This window comes from Trichechus manatus, unplaced genomic scaffold, assembly GCF_000243295.1.
Source record: "Trichechus manatus latirostris isolate Lorelei unplaced genomic scaffold, TriManLat1.0 scaffold00032, whole genome shotgun sequence".
Lineage (NCBI taxonomy): Eukaryota > Metazoa > Chordata > Mammalia > Sirenia > Trichechidae > Trichechus > Trichechus manatus.
The window spans coordinates 5497772-5524479 of NW_004443968.1; the positions used below are offsets into that span (position 1 = coordinate 5497772).

General features: G+C 36.1%; 1 protein-coding gene across 1 annotated transcript in view; it reads left to right on the top strand.

The window, feature by feature from the left end:
* ADGRV1 (adhesion G protein-coupled receptor V1) overlaps positions 1-26708 on the top strand; it is a 687583-nt gene that overhangs the window by 183840 nt on the left and 477035 nt on the right. The window contains exons 33-42 of the mRNA XM_023730073.1: positions 486-730; positions 2001-2182; positions 3542-4353; positions 6256-6465; positions 13824-13954; positions 15201-15300; positions 16149-16328; positions 16947-17110; positions 24282-24375; positions 26523-26601. Coding sequence (XP_023585841.1) covers positions 486-730; positions 2001-2182; positions 3542-4353; positions 6256-6465; positions 13824-13954; positions 15201-15300; positions 16149-16328; positions 16947-17110; positions 24282-24375; positions 26523-26601 — 2197 coding nt within the window. The remainder of the gene's footprint in view (positions 1-485; positions 731-2000; positions 2183-3541; positions 4354-6255; positions 6466-13823; positions 13955-15200; positions 15301-16148; positions 16329-16946; positions 17111-24281; positions 24376-26522; positions 26602-26708) is intronic.

Sequence of the window (26708 nt, forward strand, 5' to 3'; positions counted from 1 at the left end):
AGTCACAAACTGCTGGATTTTGGGTTGCATCTGGCTCCTAGATGTGTTCTGTGAGTCTTAACCAATTCTTTAAAAGAATATTAATTTAATCAGACTTTACACAACAATCTGGATTTCTAGACTTTCTTGATACATAGGAATCTCTGGCAACACTGAGCCCCCATCTTGCATGGCATCAGTTATGGGAATTAAATAGCAATTACCTTGTGGGCCAGGCTTGCACTGCCCAGTTAGCCACAGACTCACTAGACCCACTTGATTTGTGTCTGGTATATGCTTGGCTCCTGTGGGCATCTGAGTTTATTATTTTTGCTTCTACTGTAATGAAAAATAATTTGTAAATTTTGGCAGGCATGACAAGTTTGTTCCACAGCATGTTATTCTGGTTTTGTGGGGACACAGCTACTGCAGTAGGTTAAGAGGAGGAAAGAATTGACTATCAGATGGCTGTTTGTATTTGAAATTAACTCTGCTCTGCCCTTCAGGTTTTCAGATTACTAAACTTATTGTAGAGGAACCTGAGTTTAACTCAGTGAAGGTAAACCTGCCAATAATTCGAAATTCTGGGACACTTGGCAATGTTACTGTTCAGTGGGTTGCCACCATTAATGGACAGCTTGCTACTGGCGACCTGCGAGTTGTCTCAGGTAATGTGACCTTTGCCCCTGGGGAAACCATTCAAACCTTGTTGTTAGAGGTCCTGGCTGACGACGTTCCGGAGATTGAAGAGGTGAGAGGAATGGCTAGTATAGATTGACACTGTAAAACATGCCTTATCTTATAATGACTAGAGCAGATGGCTGTTATTGTGACATTTTAGAGAGGATGTCATATTCTGTGAGAATGTTCAAAATATTGAAACATCCAATAGCATAAGATATTATACCATAAATAAAGTAATATACATACAATAATATAAGATACAGATAACAAAAGCAAGAATATTGTATAGGTTGTGTACACATGCCAGTTTACTAGTGTGTGTGTATATATATATACATATATATAGCACAATTACACTGTATTTTTCAACATTTTGGTTAAATTTTTACTGTGTTTCATATAAACACTTAATTTGCTTGCGTTTATAATTCATTTTGGTTTGAGCATGAGTCAGCCAATCTTAATTAAGTGTAAGTTTTGATTCTCTAGTCATTTATTTATTTATTCTTCAACAGTTATTGAGAATTTACTATATGACAAACACTATGTTAGATACATCTTCCTGGTATTTATTTTTTGTGATGAAGATGCAAAGTGGCAAAAAAAAAAAAAAAAGGTCTCAGTAGGAAAGTTCATTCATCACTAATATATACTGGCTGAAGATAATTTTGTTTTATGGAATTCAAGGATTATTAAAGCCTAGATGTCATAAAATACCATTTAGTAGCATTTATTCTTTGATAGTATCAAATTTTTTAGAAGAGTCATAAAATTTGTTTTGAATGCTAATTATGTCATTATCTCCTAAAAATACTAGATATTAGTTAATAAATACAAAACCTTTCTCTGTCCTTCTCTCTGAATTTAGACGGCACTATGATACCATATTTTTTGTTTTAAATTTTGTCAGAGAATTTCAGTTCAGATAATATGGAAAATAAAGCATATTGATTAACTATCCATTATAAGGTATATGCATTATTTTCCCTAAATAAAAGAAAGGTATAGGACATGAAAATCATAGTGTTAAAATGGTAAATGTAAACAAGAGTCTTAATATTGATTCATGAGGTTACGTATATAACTGAATATTAAGCAATTTAAAAGCTTATATTTCTCATGTATAATCATGCTTTATATTAAAAGTTGATGATGAATTGTTCTGTTTCATGCTGGGCTTGCAAGTGTAATTGGGGAGTTTCCTTGAGCTTATTTATATTTCATTTCATCTTGTTTTTGTACTTGCATGGATATGTTTGATTTTTTTTTTCCTGCATCATTGTTATTCTGATTTCAGAACTGGGATGCTGTTAAGGAAGTTTTCACTGTATTTTTAGGTTATCCAAGTGCAACTAACTGATGCCTCTGGTGGAGGCACTATTGGGTTAGATCGAGTGGCTAATATTATTATTCCTGCCAACGATAATCCTTACGGTACAGTAGCCTTTGTTCAGTCGGTTTATCGTGTTCAAGAGCCTCTGGAAAGAAGTTCCTGTGCTAACATAACTGTCAGGCGAAGGTATATGAGTTGGATCTGTGGGAGTGATGGGAGGTTGTGGGCTGGTGGCGAAGGATTCTTGCACATATTTTAGTTTTGATGGTTTCTCTACACTGTAAATTATTTTGTAAGTTATTATAATTTGTTAATTGAATTATGTCTATTGATATAAAGAGCTGTCATGTATATCTTACCTATTATCAGAGCCCTGATGGCACATGGTTTAGTGTTCAGCTAATAACCAAAAAGTTGGTCCCAGCGGCTCCATGGGAGAAAGACCTGGCGATCTGCTTCCATAAAACTCAGTGTTGTTGGAGTTGTGTGCCATCAGTCAATTCTGACTTATACCAACCTGTTGCAGTCGAGTCGATTCCAACTCGCAGCAACCTATGGGACAGAGTAGCACTGCCCCATAGGGTTTCCAAAGAGTGCCTGGTGGATTCAAACTGCCAATCTTTTGGTTAGCAGCCGAACTCTTAACCACTATGCCACCGGGATTTCCTCTGACTTATAGCGACCCTATATTATAAGGTAGAACCGCACCATAGTGTTTCCTAGTCTGTAGTCTTTATGGGAGCAGGTCTAATGGAGCCGCTGGTGGGTTCAAACCATCAACCTTTTTGTTAGCAGCCAAGTGCTTAACCATTTTGCTATCAGGGCTCCTTCTGTAAAGATTACAGCCTAGAAAATCCAATGGGAAAATTCTTCTCTGTCACATGGGTCACTATGAGTCAGAATCGTCTTGAGGGCATCCAACAACAACAACATTATTAGTGAAATGGGTAATGGATTATACCTCATTGGACTTTCTAACCCCAGAAATTTATCTGTGATTTGTTAGAATTAGAGGTTAAATACAACTAGCCTCTAAATTAAAGACCACTCAGATGTTACGTGGAGTGGTTGATTTTCAGATTCTTTTTTCCCCTCCATTTCTTTTGTGAGGCAGCATACTTGTTCACTGAGCTTCTTCAGAAATAGAAAATACAGGTTCCTGGGACCTTGTGGCAAGTAATTATATTCCTTCAAAATCTACTCATGCCAATATCATTGTTACTTTGTTTCAGTAATGAAAATTAGATTAATTCTCTAATTCTATTTGACAGTTCTGAAATAGATACTAGTTGCATACTTTGCAAGGTATTTTCATAGCTTGATTAAAAATAAGTATTGTTTGATTGAAAAGTAACAAGGTTTCCTTACATGAGAAAACAAAATATTGAAAGACAAATGTAATTACATGGTTGTGATTGTACTAGTGCTTTTAACATGTTTTAAAAAGAAAGTGAACACCACAGTTGGCTTTTCTCTTCTCTGTATATGATACACGCATTACTTTGAATGCTTAACCTGTTTTTTAATTATCACTCCATGTTTTAGCGGAGGGCACTTTGGTCGCCTGCTGTTGTTCTACAGTACTTCTGATATTGATGTAGTAGCTCTTGCTGTTGAGGAAGGTCAAGATTTACTGTCCTACTATGAATCGCCAATTCAAGGGGTACCAGACCCGCTCTGGAGAACTTGGGTGAATGTCTCTGCAGTGGGGGAACCCCAGCACAGATGTGCCAGTTTGTGCCTCAAAGAGCACGCTTGCTTAGCATTTTCATTTTTAAGTACTTCTGAGGGCCCTCAGTGTTTTTGGATGACATCGTGGATCAGCCCAACTGGAAACAACTCAGACTTCTGGACCTACAGGAAAAACACAACCAGGGTAGCATCTCTTTTTAGTAGTCAGGCTATAGCTGGTAGTGACTATGAGCCTGTGGCTAGGCAATGGGCCTTAATGCTAGAAGGCGATGAATTTGCAAATCTCACAGTTTCTATTCTTCCTGATGATTTCCCAGAGATGGATGAAGGTTTCCTGATTTCCCTTCTGGAAGTTCACCTCATGAACATCACAACCAGTTTTAAAAATCAGCCAACCATAGGACAGCCAAATACTTCTACAGTTGTCATAGCATTAAATGGCGATGCCTTTGGAGTGTTTGTGATCTACAGTATTAGTCCTAATACATCAGAAGATGGCTTATATGTCGAAGTTCAGGAACAGCCACAAACCACAGTGGACTTGATGATCCATAGGACAGGAGGCAGCTTAGGTCAAGTGACAGTTGAATGGTGTGTTGTTGGTGGAACAGCTACTGAAGGGTTAGATTTTATTGGTGCTGGAGACATTCTGACTTTTACTGAAGGTGAGTGATGATTCTAAATGGATTTCAGTTTTTCCTGGCAAAATTATCATAGTGAATTCTTATAATAGTGCTCATAAGAATTCTTACTGTGTACTTCCTTGTGTATGTGTAAAAGTTTAATATGGTTTTGGAAAAATAGAAGTTAATTGGCTTATTGGTGGTTGACAAGCCATACGTAGGCTGATGTAGCCCTATGTATGTATCTCTTTAGTTTATTGAAAAGAAGATTTTCAGGCAATGTGTGAATTTTACTTTTTTCTGACTGAAAAAGTAAAATATACTTACAAACCTCAAAATATATAACAAAATGAAAGAAAGAAATGTCCATAGTCCCATATCCTAGAGCGATCCATTAAATCTTCTTTTACCTAACTTTTCATGCATGTATTTTTTTTTTTTTTTTGGAAACAGTGATTGGGGCCATGCTGCATATATAGTATATCTTTTGAAGCATCTAATAAGCATTACATTTGAGAGTAAGTTTTTAAAAAGTATGGAACATTTCTGTAATGGCCATTTCCTAGTAAAAGATCTCAGGAATAGTGGAATCTCATATACTTGATGGGGGCAGGTTGGTAATTGGAGACATTTCTGTCTATTTCAAAAGGAATGATGAAAAATTAATGAGGAGGGAGTGGAGCTGAACATTTAAAGTCCGATTTTCCAGTGGCTTTGGAAACTTCAAAAAAAAACCACGCTTGCTTAGCATATTATTGTATAAAGTAATAATAAAAAAAAGGCAAACCCATTGCCATCAAGTTGATTCTGACTCATAGTGACCCTGTAGGACAGACTAGCGCTGCCCCATAGAGTTTCCAAGGAGTGCTGGTGGATTCGAACTGCTGACCTTTTGATTAGCAGATGTAGCTCTCAACCACTACGCCACCAGGGTTTCCATGAAAAGTAATAGCATTATACAAATTGTTATATTGAATTGTAGTTTTAGCATCACACAAAATGGACTATATGTTATAGCTAACCTATATCCTTACATAATGTATACTGTCTGGGGGCAAGCTTGACACTGCTGAATCGATGGAAAAGCACAAGGGTCATAAGAGATAGAACAAGTATTCAAATTCCCTTTCTCTCTTTTCCTGCCTTTTGTCTCCTCACCCTTTCATCCTCTTCCAGGAAAGAGGGAAGAATTAAATGTGAAAACCATATGCTAAACTGCAGAAGGAACACTGAGTTTAGGGTGGTTCAGTGGTGACCTATGTACTAGTAGGGTTCTAGGCCAAACTGAAAAGTAGATGCTTAGTCCTTGTCACTGTCACTTCTCCCTTTGAATTGAATTGCTCTTCTACCTTCTTTCGCTTTGCCCCACTTTCTGGGCAAGTGGTACTTAATGCTGTCATCTAGTTAGCCAAAGACTCAACTCACTCAGACTCTTTTGCTTAGAATTCACCATATCTTTTCTGTTCCCCATTTTGACTGTGATGCCCTAAGTGTCCCTGGTCTTTCAGCAAGGTTTTGAGTTGATTCCTTGATTAGTTATTTACAGTAATGCTAGAACGACTCCAATTTCCTAGAGAGGGTTGTTTCTAAATAGAAAATGCTTTAGAAGCTGTTTCCCTAACTAGGTCGTTGTTCTTGGCTAAAGGTCAGAAAATAAAGCCATGATTCTTTGAAGTTTCTTTAATTTATCTGTAATTCACAATGACTTTCTCTAATCTGTCCATGTTGATGAAATTTTACTGTGTTTTATATGCAAAAGAAGATACAGATTAACATTCAAAAATTTGTTTACAGTAGTGCTAATATTTCTCTTGGCATTGAACCATTATAATGCATTTAAATATATTTACTTAAAATTTTTTAACAGAAAGCATTTTGGTCTTTTGTGAAGGCACGTTGGTGATTTGATTACTTTGGTTTTTATTCCATTCATTTTTTTTATAGGTGAAACCAAAAAGACAGCTATTTTAACCATTTTGGATGACTCTGAACCAGAGGATGATGAAAGCATCATAGTTAGTTTGGTGTACACTGAAGGTGGAAGTAGAATCCTGCCCAGCTCCGACACTGTTAGAGTGAACATTTTGGCCAATGACAATGTGGCGGGAATTGTTAGCTTTCAGACAGCTTCCAGATCTGTCATAGGTCATGAAGGTGGGTTCCTCTTTCTGTTGAGCACATTTGTTCCCTTTTCCATGGATGGTATTATTTGTCTAGTCTTTTAAAGCTTCCAGTGTTTTTGCCTTTCGTTATTTTGTTGAGCTGTGTGTGTTAATTCACATTGAATTTTGTCTGGGAGAGAGCTATATAGTGATCTGTTTAACTAGATTTAGGGGCCTTATAGACTGGCTTTTGTATTCTAGCTTGCCATTCCCCACTGGAGTGATTTTATGGAAGTTAGTCAAACCTGGGATGCTCAGCTTTCTCATCGGTTTAATGGGGGAGAATGTTACCTGCTTCATAGGTTTCTTTGTGAGGATTAATTGAGCTAATAAATATAAAATGCTTAGCATAGTTTCTGGCAAGTATAGTATGTGTCAAGGGTAACTATTGATAATAAATGGGCAAACACTGGCTCCCTGTAAAAACAGTTTATAACCAGTGATTATTCTAGCCTGGGATTGATTTATATTGTTTGTATATTTTATCAACAAAATGCCAAACTAGATGACTTATAAAATGTACATGGAATTACATTTTTTCCTTAAAAAACAGTAATTTTCTTGAATCTTTTTTTAATATTTCAAGTCATGTAGAATTTTGCATATATAGGCCAATTTTTGTTTTTAAAACACTATAGCAGTGTTTTTGTCTTTGAATAAACCTGTTTTGAAATAATACAGGTATTTATAGTCTACAGTTCACCACATACTTTGTGTTTGGAATTAAAAAATAAAGAAATTAAGAAAAAATAAGAATTAAGAAATAAATGGATACAGATCAAGCACTTGCACTTCTATTTTACAGATGAGAAAACTGAGAAACAGAGATTAATGATTTGACAAGGTCATACAGCTAGTTAGTATCTGTGCTGGAACTTGAATGCATGTTTGTGCGCATTACCTTTCACCTTACTGCATTATTTAACATATATGCAAGTGTATGAGCCATTTTCCAGCACTCTTTACTTTTCTTAATGGTTTAGAATAGCATGTTGTCATAGCAATAGCAAGTAACAAATTGCCAGAAGTCCAATCTAAAGATAGATCATCAGCTGTCAAAAAATTATTTGTCACATAATACAAGTGAAAAGTCATGGCAGGAGAAGTTATTCTTAATGATAATAACCACAACAATGACGTTTATTGGTTTTTCTGTATGCCAGAGATTGCACATTCATTATTTCACTTAATTTTAACAATTCTTCTATGAATTGGGTTTATAATAGTATAAACCCAGACTTTCACATAAGGAAACTGATGTTTTGAGAGACGCAATAACATGCAGTTATTCAGTAGTGGAGCTTTAACCCTGTTCTGTCTGAATCCAAAGCCCATGCTATAGGGTACCCTGTAAGAAGAGACTTTGTTTTCCTTGTACTTCTATCCATTGCAGAACTAACATCATAGGGACTTTTGATAAATGTTTGAAGTGATATGAGTTGGAAGAATAGTGGATTTGAATTGAAACAATAACATCTATATGAGAGAAGGAAATTGATGAGAGAACCTGACGCTACTTCAGGTTAGAGAGATGGTAACTGGATTTGTAGAGATAACAGTCAAAATCAGGAATAAAAATAAGATCTTTGTGGGTAGAGGAAGAAAAGCAAGTTATCAGGGATAGAGACATGGGCAACAGCAGGCTAAGGTGCTGTAAACGGAAGAAGACCTGAGAGGAAAGAGAAAAAACTGAGCCAGAAAGGTGGGAAGAGACCAACGAGAAAGTATGTTTTCATTAGTTACCGGAAGAAGAAAATAAGAAGGTAGTGTGTCTAATACTAACATAACAGCAAGTGAGATTAGATCCTCAAATGGGACTAGAGAAAACAGTAACAACTGTAGAGGAATTTGGAAAATTTTGTAATGAATATTACGTGATCAATGTAATTGATGTCACTGAATTGTACACATGAAAAATGTTGAATTGCGAAATGTTGTGTTATCTGTATTTTGGCAACAATAAAAAAAAGCAGTATCTAAAGATGACAAAAGGACTTAGAGACCTCCCAGCTGTGCTACTCAAAGTGTGATCCTCAGACCAGTGCCAGTCTGTGAAATGTTTACTGTTGTTCTGTGACAAGATAAGTTCAGAAGTTGAAATGCCTAAGAAATTTTTGCAAACAATTTAATTTTGCTGTGATATCCAAAAGCATTATCTATGAGCTTGTATGTTGTATGTCTGTTCCTTTTGCTGTTTAATTTATCTAGTCATCCATTTCATTGAATTTTACAGACATGTCAATCCATGATGGATTGGGGCAAAAACCAAACCCAAACAAAAAACAAACAAAGCCCCCTCCCTGTACTACATAAAAGTTTGAGAAGCACTGCTGTAGGCAGTGTTCTACTCATTGGCTATGTGAGCAAGGGAAATTGGAGAAAACAGAGAGGAATATTTTGGAATTATTTTTGTTTTGTTTAAGAAATATATGAAAGAAAATAATGTAGAAGAAGAGAAACAAAGGATTAGTGGCATGGAGGGTATAAATAAGATCAAGGACTAGGAAGGATTAGATTTAAGGAGGAATTTCGAGCTAGTCTAGGCATGTGATTTCTATCAATGTGATGGATTTTTTTTTTTAGAGAACAGAAAAGAATTTGGATGCCTAAGATCAATTTAAAGGGATTTTAACTTTAAGGCAGCTAGTGTTGAGAAAGTGCATCATGTGCGAGTCTGGGGGATGATGGTCGTGGTGGGTTGGAGGGCTCTGAAGACACCAAAGCGTTCCTGCTGAGTACTGCAGCATCTCAGAGAGTCTGCTGACCCTGGCACCAGTGCATCTCTTGGCCTGGACAAACGTAACCCAAAAACCATATTGTGATCTCTCTAGTTCCCCCACAGCTCAGTATCTATAAGAGATGCAAAGAGGGAGAAAAGGATTAGTAATTAAAACTAATGGTCCAAATGTGTTATTGGTTCTAAAAATCTGTTTAGCGTATCAGTCTACAAGCATGAGTTGGGTGCAGGAAGTAAAACACCAAATTGTTTTATTGCTGACATGAGTGCTCCGTAGATTTTTACATGTTTTAAATGAAAACTTGGAGGCATTTCTGTTTTTTACTTACTTTTCTTTCCCTTTGTTACTAAACCTTTCTCTAGAAATTAAATTTTTCTTTTTTCAAAAACATTATATGGGACCTCAAGAATTCACTATTTTTTGTGTGTATTCTTTATATTACCATGAAATTACATTTAAATGTGTGTATTAAGCATGAGTTTACCAAAGTGAGGAATCCTGGTGGCACAGTGGTTAAGAGTTCGTCTGCTAACAAAGAGACTGGAAGTTTGAATCCACCAGCCACTCCTTGGGAACCCTATGGACAGTTCTACTCTGTCGTATTGGGTCACTATGAGTCAGAATCAACCTGACAGCAATGGGGTACCAAAGTGAATTAATGAAAACTTTATGGTGATTTTTCAAAGACAACTGGTGAACAAATGGGATTTAAAAAAAAATCATGCTGTGCATGCTTTTAACAATGTTAACATTGCTTTTGACCTAGTGTTGGGGTTTCATTTATGTGATTAGATTTAAAACATGGTCTATGCTGAACTTCCAGCTCTAGAATGAATTTTTGTTTTATGGGAAGGAATTGCCTTAGTATTTAACAATTTATTGAATTCTCTAGAATCCTATTTCTGTGTTTTTGTCCTAAAGTCATTGGAGAGATGTTCAGTGGTGAATATTATTTTCTTTCAAATGTAATGAACAGAATTTAGAAATATGTGAGAATGGATCTTGCTATGGTTGCAAACTGTGTATAAATCTGCGTTAGATATTTCACTCTGCCACCCAACTCAGCATCGTCATGATCATCATCATGTCATGCTCAATAGATTTAATTAAAGTTTTTCCTTTTCTTAGAGACAGCATCATCTTCTTTAGGCAAAGATCTGAACAAGAAATATAATTCTTTTAAAAACAAAATATAGGACTGCTGTATTAGAAGCACTCAACTTTTTTTCTTAACCATTCATACTGACGGCTTGTGTTACATGTTATTCATCTTCCTATAATTATTTTAACTCACTTTCTTTTTATTGTAGAGGGCAGTCAGTTTGAATGGTAGGCAGTGAACCTATTAAAATATATTTCTTGTATTTTAGTCTTCCATAATTTTTACATACATTGTAGTTGATGTTGTTGATCTTCAAAAGATATCCTGGTTTGTTTGGGGAATAAGTGGACAAAACACTCAAGTTTATTAAGATACATCTTAAAATCATATTTCTTATCTTCATTAGGCTAACTTTGGACCCTATATGTATTCCTGGTGGCTCTGTGGTTAAGCTCTTGGCTGCTAATGGAAAGGTCGGTGGTTCGAACCCACCAGCTGCTCCTTGGGAGAAAGATGTGGCAATCTCTTTCCGTAAAGATTTCATCCTTGGATACCCTATGGGACAGTTCTACCCTGTCCTTTAAGGTCTGTGTGAGTCAGAATCGACTTGATGGCAATGGATTTGGTGTTTTGATTTAGACCCTATATGATAGATTTTCTCCTTCAGAGTTAAAATGTGTCAACACTTTTCCATGGACTCTGTTGGCTTCATATCAAGATGATCTTCTGGTAACATAGTCAGACTATCTGGTAGGCCAGGGCCCTCATTAGACTCTTCCAGCCTGAGCAAACAGTAGAAGACGATTTAGTGCCTAGGAAAATATTTGGTATCTGAAAATCAGAACATACCCTCTCGGAGACCTTCCTTCTGCCCTTCCCTTAGGTTTAGATGACTAAGCACATATTTCTAATTTCTTCCTCTTCCTACAACTGTGTTTTGACTCCACAGCCAGGTAGAGGTAGCCTTCTGGTATATCCAGTCATTTTTCCTAGGAAGCACTTCCTAGTAGTCTGCTGTAAACAGGCAGAGTCAGTATCTTCATTTGCATTCCTTATTTCTTTAAAAAAATTTCAGACATTTCTTGCTTATGACACAACAGCTTTGCAGTAGTCTTACACGATTGTGTTTAAGGAATGCGTTGTTTACCTTAGGAGCCCTGGTGGCACAGTGGTTAAGCCCCTGACTGCTAACCGAAAGGTTGGTGGTTTGAACCCACCAGCTGCTCCATGGGAGAAAGATGTAGCAGTCTGCTTCCATAAAGATTTCAGCCTTGGAAACCCTGTGGGGCAGTTCTACTCTGTCCGATAGGGTTGCTGTGAGTTGGAATTGACTTGATGGAAATGGGTTTGGTTTGGTTTTCTTTTTGTTTACCTTGTATTCACCTATGTGTGTGTGCGTGTGTGTGTGTGTGTGTGTGTGTGTGTGTGTGTGTATCATGCTTCAAACTGTGTTTTTTGCAATATTTTCTTCCAAGTTACATCCATGGTAATTTGCTAAATTTTCAAAGATGGTATTTATTAAGTGGTATTATGTAGATGTTGAGTATTTTAATTTTAACATATAGTAAGTTTGTAGGCGGATTTCTTTTTTTCTCTCCTGAGCATCTCATTTTTATTTTCACCTTCTCATTTTGTATTTATTCCAAAATCTCTATGTGCAATCTTACAAGCATTATGTTTGTATTATTGTGATTACAGGTTCCCTTTCAGCATGGATCTTTATTGATCTACACTTTGTTTTCATGCCACTGTGCTCTCATTGCATTTTTAGCACTTGATCAAACTTCTATAATTTTCTTTTTGAGCTATTACCAAGTTTTGTGATTCTTCAGAAATTTGAAAACGGTAACTCTATAAACTCCAAGGCTCTCTACCTTTTTCAGTAATAAACACTTGTTGTTCAGTATAAACCTGCTCTGTAATAAATTCAGCAAGGTGTCCAATATGGAGACACCACAGTTTCATAGTAGTGCCTATAGTTTGTTCCTATGAGTTAATGCAAGCATGAAAATTTTAAATGGTATGCTGGCAATTATAGCTAATTGTACAGTCTTCCAGTTATATGCAAAACTTTGGAAAATCTGTTTCCTAAGTAGCAGTCCTTATATGTTTAAAAAACAAACAAAAACACCCAAGAAACGTCTGCTAATGTAGTGGTTGACTAATTTTTTCTTTGTGTTGTAACATTTAAAAATGTATACATTGAATGTTGAGGTGGTTGAGGCCATCTTATTTAGACATCTTTCTGATGCTTTTGCTTTCTTTTATTTTCCACTCTCCCAAAATAGTATATTTGACTAAAATTGTGTGTGCTTAAAGTTAGTATGAAAAACTTCTTCTGTGTTTTTTAGAAATAGAAATTAAGACAATCTCTAAATTAATTTATTCATACTGTTTTTCTTTAAGAAATCTTTTCTTCTATTAGAACTATTTCATTTTTATCATTAAAATTTAAAGATGGTGGTAGTTTAAAAAAACTTTGATAAAGATTTTGTATTTCATTGTTTTATTTCTATTCTCCTTGCTTAAAAAGTGTTAGATAAAAGTATTTGTTTAGAAACACAAAAGATATTTGCTTAAGTAAAAGTGATGTTTTTAAATGAATATTCATAGTTGCAACTATATGCTACAAAATTTGAATAAAGATGTACTTTTTAAGCTTTTTTAACATCATTCCATTTATCTTTTTGTAATAAAAAATTATGTGTTCATCACATAGTTCATTAGTATATTTTAACTTGCCTTCATTATTGTATAAGACTTGTAAATTGAGCATATTTTCAGCAAGCCACCTGGCCACCAGCAGTACTCTCTAGGAACTTGCTTTCTGCTATTAGAAATTTAAAAGAAATGACTACCATGATTTTCTTCAATTTTGCCAAGTATTGCATGAGGATAAAAGCCAGAAATGGAAAGAATCTAAAATACCTCATTTATCCAGGAAGGATAACTGAAACTTTGGTGAAGTTATAGAGGTCAATGTATAGATTTGACACCTTTCCTTTATATTTCTTTTTATAAAACAAAATCATTGATGGTATATGTAAGTTACAATCTAATGAAATGTGATTTTCAGGTATTTGCAAGCATTTTTATGCATGCATTGTGTAAAATCACATTGCATATCAGTGTAAGGAATTTGTGTCCTTTTGAGCAGTGAAGGAAAACTTTACTTGTGCTATTACAGGATTTTATTACTTTTTTAACTTACAGAACGTTAATGTTCTGGTGCATGTTTTGGAGTGTATATATGTTTGTGTTTCCCATTTTAGCATGTGCTTTTGTAACACTTACATATTGAACTACTAAATGGAAGCGTTTAGAAGTGGGATCCCTGTATTAATAAACAATAAGCATGTATAAAGCTTCTAGACCATTCAAAACAGATTTTGTAATGTTCTTGGAAAAGGTGCTATAATAATTGCATGTTTGAGATTTGGGTTTTGTTTATTTCAGATCTTAAGTTCATTTTTCGTTAAACATTTACCAATGTATACATTTCACTTGCAGGAGAAATTTTGGAGTTTCATGTGATCAGAACACCCCCGGGTCGAGGAAATGTCAGTATTAACTGGAAAATTATTGGGCAAAATCTAGACCTCAATTTTGCTGACTTTACTGGACAACTCTTCTTTTCTGAGGTAATATTACAGGGAAAAAAAAAAAAAAAACAACTTTACCACAAAGAATTATAGAAAGCATTATATTTTCAAGAAAGAAGAAAAACTCCCATTATGTAATAAAAGATTAAAAGAGACTGATGAGAAGACTGATTGCTTGCTTACTGACCTAAAGGAAGAATATTACTCATCAAGATCTTCTAAGTCTTAAGGAAAGGGTTTGTTCTTCTGTACATGCTTTGGTAGATCTCTTTCAAGGAAACGGATAGTGTCAGCTTTGTACAGGGAAACCTGTGAGAACCAGAACTCAAAGGGACTGCGTTGTTTTTCTGGGTCACACAAGTTTTCCGCCTTTGACAAGGTACAGTCTTACCACTTTTCTGTCAGTCTCTATTAGTAAAAAATATTTGAGTTTTCCTTCTCTGACAGGTTTCCTCCTTACATAGTTTCTGGTTTTCACAGGTTTTACTGTATTTGAGCGAAGCTATCTTGGCTACTCTTCTGGCCTCCCACAGTTGGTATCAACTAGGTCATTCTCAAGATGATGGGTGGTGCCTCTTATTCCTCATTGTCTTGGAACTTTAAACACATGACAGCAATAAATAGAACTCTAAAAGAAAATGTCATTTTAAGTCCTGTTTGCACTATATTTTTAAGGTTCTGTTTATGGGCTCTTTCTGATAGTTTTAAAGAAGACATTTGGAAGGAAATAACTAGAAAAGCATTTCTTGGCTATAAATCAGCATTGCCATGTGGTAACTCTATCAACTTCCTTTCTTCTCCACATTCATTTGGAATGAATTCTCCTTTGATAATGTGTTTTAATTCTGTTTCTCTCCATTTCCACTTCCTGAACCTGAAGTCAAGCCCCTATCAACTTGTTCCTTCAGTACCACATTGGACTTCTAGTAACTGGTCTCTCTGCTACACTGGTTTTCTTTTTCCTGCTCCAGCTTTTCTGTTCACCAGTGTCATGGAAATCTTCCCAACTGATTGCCTTGTCTGAATTTTTCAATAGTTACATCGTTCGGATAAAATCTGCATTCATTGGCTCAGCATTCAAGATCTTTCACTGTTAGCATCTGTCTACTCTAAGCTTGGTTTCCCATGAATCAATGGTTTTTATTTTAGTTATTTTTTTAAACCAAAGAACTCTTAATTTAAATAAAAATATGTTTGGATACTCAATTTGTAAGGGCAATATAAGCAGCAGATAGTTTGTTTTCAGTAATAATAGAGGGGATGGATTTCTTTCTATTTGACATAGGGATTGTTGAATCAGACAATATTTGTGCATTTGTTGGATGACAACATTCCTGAGGAGAAAGAAGTATACCAAGTAATTCTGTATGACGTCAAGACACAAGGTAATTTACAATTCAGTTTTAATTTTTCTTCTAGTATAATATTCTTTTCTGAAGAAAGAGAAGAAGTAATAGTTGCTATCTTTATATTTGGAGTCCTGGTGGCTCAGTGGTTAAGAGCTCAGCTGTTAACCAAAAAGTCGACAATTCGAATCCACCCGCTGCTCCTTGGAAACCCTGTGGGGCAGTTCTGTTCTGTCCTACAGGGTTGCTATGAGTTGGTATTGACTCAAAGGCAATGGTTTTTTTTAATCTCTATATTTAACAAACAGATGCAATGAGAATAAATGTTATTTTAAATATTGTCTATCCCATAGAAATATTATGTTAAAAAAATCAGCTTATTAAAAAAAATACTTATATTTATGGGCTCAGGAAAAAACCCTATAAAAGTGTTGCACCAAATATTTACTTGTAGTATAAAATACATTTCCAAAGGTAGGTTTTTTTCCCTAATTAATTCTATACTATCAGACAAATTATATTATACATATCATATGTATTTATATGGAGTAATTATCTGGATAATTCAAATGTAATCATTTTTTATGCAAATTATCTGGATACTTTCCTGAATTTCTTTGCAGTGTTTGTGGTTCAGACATGATCAATATGGCAAATAATGACAATAATAAGTAAAGTAAGAAAACTCATGATTTCCTGCCTATAAAAAGGCAAATAAAATCTAGGCTCTGTTGATCAACCTGAAGATTTCTGTGAGAGAAGTGAACAAAGCAAAGTGCTTTCTGGTTACTGTCGTATGTCTCAGAGAGGGCATTTGTATTTTAAGTACTTAGAAGTTAATGCCATATCACTGTCAGATTTCCTGACCGGGTTCCTCACATTTTTAGGGGTTCCACCAGCAGGAATGGCTTTGCTTGATTCTCAAGGATATGCCGCTGTGCTCACAGTGGAAGCCAGTGATGAGCCACACGGAGTTTTAAATTTTGCTCTTTCATCAAGATTCATATTAGTAGAAGAGGCTAATGTAACCATTCAACTTTTCATCAACAGAGAATTCGGATCTTTAGGTTTGTGTTACTCTAGATTGACTGGGGTTTCTAGGCAGGGACTTTTGTAATATTTTATGTGTGAGGATGAATGCCATTGCTGAAATAAATCAGACAGGGGCAAAAATGAATATTTATTAGTTGGGGGCAGGACTTCATTATCGTACAGATTAAAAGAATTATCTCTCGTCACAATAGATATATCTAACAGTCATCAAATCTCAGCAGCCTATGGCTATTCGTGGTCTGTTCCTACAGGCTGGGCTTGGCTAGGGGGTCGCTCTCCTCCACGAGTCTCTCATTCTTCTCCTGGGACCAGCAGAGGCACAAGAGAGCAAGCAAAAACCTGCAAAACCTCCTGAGATTTGGTCTCGGACCTAGCAGATCGTCACTTCAACGTTGTACTGTTGGCCAAAACAAGTCACACTGCTACACTTGGAGCCTAGAAATATTCTTTGTCCTCAGTGGGAGATCACTGAACTGTTAACTCGGCAAAGGCTATGGGTGTAGAAAGGGACAAGCGATTGGGCCAATAATATATTCCACTTTAGGTGCTTTTAGGAAAGCCAAAAAGTGCACAGTATGATATTATTTTAAAAGTTTATGTAGTTGTGTCTTTTTTTCTACCAATTCAATTAGGAGTTATCAATGTCACATATACCACAGTTCCTGGAATGCTGAGTCTAAAAAACCAGACAGAAGGAAACCTGGCAGAGCCAGAAGTGGATTTTGTGCCAGTAGTTGGCTTTCTGATTTTAGAAGAAGGGGCAACAGCAGCAGCCATCAACATCACTATACTTGAGGTAAAGCTCTTAGGTTATTACTGTATTAAACCTGAAGTAACCACACAGAAATTAGAAATTGATGGAATATTCTATCTGTAACATTATAAGCAGCAACATCTAACATGAGACATCTGTAACCTTTGCATTTTAAGACATTAAATTTCATATAGACTGCACTTGTCTGATATTTTTTAGTTTTTCTCTTTTTTTAATATTACTTTGCTTTCAGTATAAGATTTGGATACTACACAACTATTATCTCTAGAAACTTGGAGAATTTGTTTTTGATTGGTTCCCCTGCTGGTGCCTTTAAATCAGTTTATTCATTTTTCTTTTTTTTTTTTTTTTTTACAATTTTTTTTTCTTTAAACCTCACTGGGGTTTCAGTTCTTGTTTAGATAAGCTGGTGTGCTGTTGTGTATTTTATTAGAGAAAAATCTTGTGACAAAGAGAATTTCCTTAGGGCAGTCCTGTTTTATATGGCATTGGCCAAGAGATTTCAAAGAAGCATTTTGATTACTCCAAAGGATTTCTTGGACCAGGAAACCTTTGTAGGTCAGAATCTTTGTTGGTAGGATTGGTTAAATTAGAGATAGTGGGAAACTCACTGGAGGCTGTTGTTGTAAATGTGATTGCCATCAAACTTAATCATTGGTGAGTGGAATTGCTATTTCAAATGAGTTTTCATACTGTAATGTCTTTGGAAGTTAGTATTTCAGCTATCCAAATAAATTTCTAAGACGTTTATAAAAACAGTACGTGTGGAGGGGTAGAAGGTAGTGTGGGGGGAGTTGAGAAAGAGAGAGAGAGAATGAATATTGCCTTCGAAAAATATTTTTTGATTACTATGTATTTTTGGGTTCAATTTTAAAGAGGTTTTATTTTCTTAGAGCTTTTTACTTTTACAAAATTACACATCATGTAAACCGTCTGCTATTTGAAGTCAGTAACTCTCATTTTATTGACCACCATGTCTGCTGTTGTTGTGTGCTGCTGAGTTGATTTCGACTCATTGTGTTCCTGTAGTGACCCTATAGGATAGCGTAGAACTGCTCCATAGGGTTTCCTAGGCTATAAATTTTTAGGGGAGCAGATCACCAGGTCTTTTCCCCTGCTGAGCCACTTGGTGGGTTCGAACCACCAACTTTTGGTTAGCAGCCCAGCGCTTAACCATTGTGTCGCCAGAGCTCCTTGATTACCATGGCACTGTGATCTAATGCAGTATTATGAGAATGCTAAAGCCATAAGATAAAAGGTCATATTTTTTCAGTATATGGTATGCAATGCAAGATTTGATAAAATGTTGAGGTAGGTCATCTCTCAAATGTGTTATACACTAGTATAGCTGTATATAAGTAAAAAGGTTATTTATTAGAAATGTTAGTTTTTAAAGGAAATGATGTATAGCTACCCTTCTTCTCTTCACAGTGTCTAGTTTTATGAACATGGGGAATCCAGTTGTACTTCTCTTTCTCCCTTCCTCATTGCAGCCCTTCTGCTCCCTGAGTAGCACTAGATTAAGAGACTTTAGGCCTGTACATCCAGGAAATAAGCTACACTGAGGGTAGCTTGGACCTAGCATATCATGAGGAAGGAGCTATTGCATGTAGGGAAAGATGGGGGAGGTGGGGTAGAGTTCCTTTTACATCACTGATTCTGTAACACATTTTGGTCTATATATTACATAAAAGAGTTCAGAGACTGATGTTCATCATTTTTTTTTCACATGGAAACATATCTCCATTAAATATAAAGTGAAGAGAGAAGTATATGTTGATATGTATGTATTGATATAATATATATAAAATCAGAAACCAAAACTCTTTATTGTTGAGTCGATTCTGACTCATGGTGACCTTATTTGTTACAGAGAACTGCTCCATAGAGTTTTCTTAACATACGTACATGTTGGATTTCTATATAAATATTGATGGCTGGCTCATCACTCCTGATACTGGTTTTTCTAGTCCTTATGTTTTAAGCACCTGCCTTATTTTCATGGCTGTTATTTGAATTCATAACTAATAAGAATAGGTATCATTTTTAAGTACCTTATCTAGGCCAGGCATTCCACAGGCATTATTTTTAATCATTATTACAATCCCATGAAATAGCTATTATTTCTCCCATTTAAAGACATTAGAATAGAGGTACTGAAAGTTAAAATCTCCTAAAATTATAGAATTTTGTACTAAATCTCCTTGACTACAATCCTGTCTTGGTTGCCTAGTGCTGCTATAACAAATAAACAAACAAAAAATACCACAATTAGGTAACTTTAAAGAAAAGCTACATGTCTGTCAGTTTGTCGTGCTGTGGGGGCTTGCATTTTGCTGTGATACTGGAAGCTTTGCCACTGGTATTTCGAATACTAGCAGAGTCATCCATGGTGGACAGGTTTCAGCGGAGCTTCCAGACTAAGATGGACTAGGAAAAAGGACCTGGCAGTCTACTTCTGAAAAAACTGGCCAGTGAAAATCTTATCAGTAGCAGTGGAACATGTCTGATATAGTGCCAGAAGATGAGCCCCTCAAGTTGGAAGACACCCAAAATATGACTGGAGAAGAGCTGTCTCCTCAAAGTAGAGTTGACCTTAATGACATAGATGGAGTCAAGCTTTTGGGACCTTCATTTGCTTATATGGCACAAAATGAGAAGAAATAGTTGTGAATATCTATTCATAATAGCAATGTGGAATGTGCGAAGTATGAATCTAGGAAAATTGGAAGTTGTCAGAAATGCAATGGCACGTATAAAGATCGATATCCTAGGCATTAGTGAGCTGAAATGGACTGGTGTTGGCCATTGTGAATCAGATAATCGTATGGCTTACTACGCCAGAAATGACAAATTGAAGAGGAATGGCATTGTGTTTACCGTCAAAAAAAGCATTTCAAGATTGATCCTGAAGTATAACACTGTCAGTGATAGGATAATATCCATACGCCTACAAGGAAGACCAGTTAATACGACTATTACCCAAATTTACGCACCAACCCCTAAGGCCAAAGATGAAGAAATTGAAGATTTTTACCAGCTTTTGAAATCTGAAATTGATCAAACATGCAATCAAGATGCATTGATAATTATTGGTGATTGGAAGGTGAAAGTTGGAAATGAAGAAAAAGGGTTTGTAGTTGGAAAATATGGCCTTGGAGATAGACACAATGCCAGAGATAGCATGACAGAACCAAACTTTGTAAGACCAATGACTTCTTCATTGCAAATACATCTTTTCAACAACATAAATGGTGACTATACACATGTACCTCACCAGATGGAAAATACAGAAGTCAAATTGACTACATCTGGGGAAAGAGGTGATGGAAAAGCTCAATATCATCAGTCAGAACAAGGCCAGGGGCCAACTGTGGAACAGACCATCAGTTGCTCCTATGCAAGTTCATGTTGAAGCTGAAGAAAATTGAGACAAATCCGCGAGAGCTGAAATACAACCTTGAGTATATCCCACCTGAATTTGGAGACCATCTCAAGAATAAATTTGACGCATTGAACACTAATCACCTAAGATCAAACGAGTTGTGGGAATACATCAAAATTATCATACATGAAGAAAGCGAAAGGTCATTAAGAAGACAGGAAAGAAAGAAAAGACCAAAATGTATGTCAGAAGAGACTCTGAAACTTGCTCTTGAAGATAGAGTAGCTAAAGTGAATGGAAGAAATGATGAAGTAAAAGAGCTGAACAGAAGATTTCAAAGGGTAGCTTGAGAAGACAGAGTAAAATTTTACAATGAAATGTGCAAAGACCTGGAGTTAGAAAACCAAAAGGGAAGAACATGCTCAGCATTTCTTAAGCTGAAAGAACTAAAGAAAAAAATCAAGCCTTGCTGTGGGGACCATGGTCTCGGGGAACATCTAGCTCAATTGGTATGACACAGCTTATAAAGACAATGCTCTAACATTCTACCTTGGTGAGTAGTGTTGGGGTCTTAAAAGCCTGTGAGCGGCCATCTAAGATACTCCACTGGTCTCATCCCTTTGGGAGCAAGGGAGAATGAAGAGAACAGGATACAAGGAAAAGATTAGTCTGAAGGACTAATTGTCCACAGCTACCAAGGCCTCCTCCGGACTGAGTCCAGTGCAGCTAGCTGGTGCCTGGCTACCACCACTGACTGCTCTGACCAGGATCACAACAGAGGGTTCTGGACAGAGCTGGAGAAGGATGTAGAACATAATTCTAACTCACAAAAAAAAAGACCAGATTTACTGGCCTAAAGGATACTGGAGAAACCCCGAGAGTATGGCCCCAGACACCCTTTTAACTCAGTGGTGAATTTATCTCCCAGGTTTACTGTTCAGCCTGGGAGTGGACAGCCCCGTAAAACCAGATGAGACTAATGAGGTTCAGCAGTCCAGTGACAAGGGCGAGAAGGCAGAAGGGGACAAGGAAACTGGTGATAGGGAGCCCAATTTTGAGTAAGGATATTGTTGTGTTGTGAGATTGTTAACCATTGTCATAGGGCAACATTTGTAGTAACTGTTAAATGAGAAACTATTTTGTTCTGTAAGCTGTCATCTTAAGTGAGAATAACAGCACAATTGGAAGAGCATAGTCAATGTCACTGAACTGTGCATGTAGATATTTTTGAAATGTTGTGTCTTTGGCTATGTGTATTTTCCCCAAAAAAAAAATGTTGAGAAGTTAGAGGGTTGACATGTTGTGGGATTGTTAACCAATGTCATAAAACAATATGTGTACTACTGTTTCATGAGAAACTATTTGTTCTGTAAGCCTTCACCTGAAGTACAATTAAAAAAAAACAAGCCTTGAGGTGCATTTTTTGAGGATTCTATGGGCAAAATATTGAATGACACAGAAAGCATCAAAAGCAGATGGAAGGAATACAGACTCACTGTACCAAAAAGAATTGGTCAATGTTTCAACCATTTCAGGAGGTAGCATATGATCAAGAACTGATGGTACTGAAGGAAGAAGTCCAAGCTGCACTGAAGGCATTGGTGAAAAATAAGGCTTCAGGAATTGACAAAATACCAATCGTGATATTTCCACAAACAGATGAGGCTCTGCAGTTGCCCACTCATCTATGCCAAGAAATTTGGAAGATAGTTACCTGGCCAACTGATTATTGTGCCCATTCCAAAGAAAGGTGATCCAACCGAATGCGGATTTTATTGAACAATATTATTAACATCACACACATGTAAAATTTTGCTGAAGATCATTCAAAAGTGGTTGCAGCAGTACATTGACAGGGAATTGCCAGAAATTCAAACTGGATTTAGAAGAGGACATGGAATGAGGAATATCATTACTGATGTCAGATAGAGCTTGACTCAAAGCAGAGAATACCAGAAATATGTTTACCTGTGTTTTATTTACTATACAAAGGCATCCAGCTATGTGGATCCTAACAAATTATGGATAACATTGTGAAGAATGGGAATTCCAGAGCACTTATTTGTGTTCATGTGGAACCTGTACACAGACCAAGAGGCAGTCGTTCAAACAAAGCAAAGGAATACTGCATGTATTAAAATCAAGAAATGTGTGTGTCAAGATTGCATCCTTTCACCATACTCAATCTGTATGCTGAGCAAATAATCTGAGCAGTTGGACTATATGAAGAAGAATGTGGCATCAGGATTGGTGGAAGACTTGTTAACAACTTGCGATATGCAGATGACACAACTTTGCTTGCTGAAAGTGAAGAGAACTTGAAGCACTTACTGATGAAGATCAAAGACCACAGCCTTCAGTATGGATTACATCTCAACAGAAAGAAAACAAAAATCCCCACAATTGGACCAATAAAAAATATCATGATAAACAAAAAGACTGACGTTATCAAGGATTTCATTTTACTTGGACCCACAATCAATGCCTGTGGAAGCAGCAGTCAGGAAGTCAAAGAATGTATTGCACTGGACAAATCTGCTGCAAAAGACGTCTTTAAAGTGTTCAAAAGCAATGATGTCAGTTTGATGACTAAGGTGCGCCTGACCCAAAGCATGATATTTTCAGTTGCCTTGTATGCATGCGAAAGCTGGACAGTGAATAAGGAAGACAGAAGAAGAATTGATGCCTTTGAATTATGGTGTTGGCAAACAGTATTGAATATGCCATGGACTGCGAGAAGAATGAACAAATCTGTCTTGGAAGAAATACAGCCAGAGTGCTCCTTGGAAGGGGGGACGGTGAGACTTCTCATGTACTTTTGGACATGTTATCAGGAGAGAGACCAGTCCTGGAGAAGGACATTATGCATGATAAAGTAGAGGGTCAACGAAAAAGAGGAAGACCTTTGGCAAGATGGACTGACACAGTGTCGGCAACAATGTGCTCAAACCTAACAATGATTGTGAGGATGGCACAAGACCGGGCAGTGTTTCGTTCTGTTGTACATAGGATTGCTGTGAGCTGGAACCGGCTCGAGGGCACCTAACAACAACAACAATGAAAAGAAATTTATTTTTCTCACAATTCAGGAGGCTAGAAGGTCAAGTTCAGGGCCTGGCTCTAGGGGAGGTCCCTTTGTGTCCCTTTCAGCTTCTGGTAGCTGCAGCAATCCTTGTTATTCCTGGGCTTGTAGAGGCACCTGTCATGTATGTCTGTCTTCATATGATGTCTTTCTACTGTGTGTGTCTCTGTCTTTTCTGTTCTTTATATAACTCAAAAGTGATTAGATTTGGGACCCGCCCTAAACTGGTAAGATATCATTAACAATTATAAAAGGAAACCCCCTATTTCCAAACATGGTTATATTTTTAGGTACAGGGGTTAGAATTCCAACACATAGATTTGGGGGACACAGTTCAATCCATACCAAAAGCCTACACTTTTTTCATGATGTTATTCTATTCCTCATTCTAAACATTGGATATTTAAGATCAGTTAATTTTAAATCTTGCTCATGTTGTATTTTGAATATATATTTATATGATTGTTTTACATATCGTATTAGTCTAGGTAAAAAATTATAGAGTATCCATTTCGTATGGTTCTACACAACTGCTTATCACACAGCTAGGTGTTAGTGTAATATTTTTATCCTTATTTTTTAAAACTAATTTAAATATTTTCTACCGTAGTTTTCCATTTTTCTGTTTTCTTTGTACCATTTAAGATAATTTAAAACAGATTATGAAAGAGGTAATTAGTTTGAGAGCATAATGATATGTATTTTAATGGGTGTATTTTTTGCAGGATGATATACCAGAGCTAAAAGAATGTTTCCTGGTGAATTTAACTGGTGTTGAACTTATCATGGCTCCTTTAACTTCATTTCCTCCCAGACTAGGTATGATTTTTCTTTCTTTTTTTTTTTTTTTTCTATTTCTTTTTATTCACTAACTTGAAATGAAGTAAAGATACTTCATTTTTTAATCAGGGGTAGTCATTATCGTGTTTGTTAATCTCAGCTATGTGTGAAAATGTTACAGTCTTTTAGATTTATTTCAAGTTAGAGACTATCATATCTTTTAATTTTGTACATTGGACAGTGTAAAGACATTTAAGAATTAGTATATGATTCCCTTTAAATTTTACAGCTACTATATAACCAAATTTGTAATCCTCTAATAGGATTAATTCTTCACATCATTGAGTGCACTGAAGACGTTTCCCTTTAAATTTTAGGTAGCTATTTTCATTAGATGTCTAACTATCAGGTGGTTGTATTTTCTTTTAAGTTAATAAAGGCTTTTGTTTGTTTGTTTGTTGTGTTCTCTGCTGCTTTTTTGACCTTTTATCTTTTTCTTTTCATGCTTTTAGAAAAGACTCAGTTAATTCATTACAGACTTAAAGGTAAAATTTGAACCTTGGTACAAATTCATGCAGATTTCTTTAGAAAGATGTATTCTTGTTTTTAAAATATAGACTCATATTTGCAGTTTGGAAATTTATTATTGGGAAATTTTGTCTGAAACTTTTAGGTCTGATAGCCCAGTGGAGGGCAAAGGTGATAGCACTGAGGGTGGCTGGTTTCTTATCCATTGGTCAGAAGATGTGTTGGGCAGAGGGGAAATGAAGCTAGCTTAGGGGAGGAGAAGCATAGCAAGAGCAGAGTCCTGGAGACCAGGGCTTCCTCATTCCACTCCTGAGGCTCAGTGATAACTTTGAAAATATTGAAAGGCAATTATCAGTTTCTAACATATTGTTTGAACAGTTTCAATTCTTTTGCAAAGGAATGTATGTATCCAACAACTAGGCTGTTTACATAAAATAATTATTACAAGAGATAAATATTGTTCCTTCTAAAAAAATAATTCATTTTTTTGATACTCATTTTAGAAGTAACTAGAATAGCTGGTGTTTGTTGAGTGTTTCGTTTTCAAGTGCTTTGTAGATTAGTATCATAATTACTTACATATTCCCATTTTGCAGATAATGGAACTGAGGCTAACAGAGGCTAAGTAATAGGTCCAAAGCTACACAGCTAGTATGTGGTAGGGCTGGGATTCAACTGGCATGGCCTGACTTTAGAATCTGTGCTTTGTAGCCTCTAGTCTGATAGGCATGAATCCTGATTTCATCTTCTTTTCTCAACAATGTTTGTTCTCTTCTCTCTGGAGAGAATTATACTTCCCCTACCCCTTCCCCATTCAGGCAGCTTCCATGAGTATCCTAGACTAAGGTAGAGCCTCTGAAATTTAAAAGTAAAGGACAGTTGAAGTATTTTTGAAAAGCAGTAGTAGAGTTAGTTAATATTCCAAAAACTGAGTATTGGTAATGTACTGAACTTGATGGACAGAACACAAAATAAGCAACTTTTGTTCACCTGAGTTAGCAAAGTTTCTGTCTGAGTCTCTCTCTCTGTCTCTTTTACCCACGTGTATTTCTCTGTGGAGCACTCCTTATCTTTCTCTTCTCATTTCTCTTCTGTCTTTTCTTATTCTTTCTATGCCTTTCAAATGCCTCCATTTTCCTTCCCTCCTGAAATGTTGATAATGTAGAATAGTGGTACTAAACATTAAAAAAAATTTTTTTTTTGTTAAAATAGAAAAAATCCCACAACCTTAGTTGCTTATTATTTCTTATCATACTGTTTTCAGTCAATTAATATTCTATAAATCAGTACCTCTTGTTAACAAAAAGTTTTCTCATTCAGAGGTTATAAGCATTATTGTCTTTATATTTTTAAACCTCTTTTGAGTACCCTGGTGGCATAGTGGTTAAGAGCTACAGCTGCTAACCAAAAGGTCAGCAGTTTGAATCCACCAGGTGCTCCTTGGAAACCCGATGGGGCAGTTCTACTCTGTCCTGTAGGGTTGCTATTAGTCAGAATCGACTCAACAGCAATGGGTATATTTTTTTTTTTTGAGTAATGTTGACAATACCTATATGTTAGGAATTATATAATCTTGAACAGACTGTCTTTATGTTCTACATCTATTAATGTTGTTATTAGTCATTTATTTTTAAATGGTATTTCCATTTTTTTTTCAGATTCAGAAGGCTTGACTGCACAAATTATTATTGATGCCAATGATGGTGCCCAAGGCATAATCGAATGGCACCATAGCAGGTAAACCTAAGATTGCATTAGAGTCTTTTTCTGGGTTTCAGATTCTTTACCGTCTCCAAAGTAACCTTATAAGAAAAAAAAACAAAAAACGAATGTCTTACCTTTAC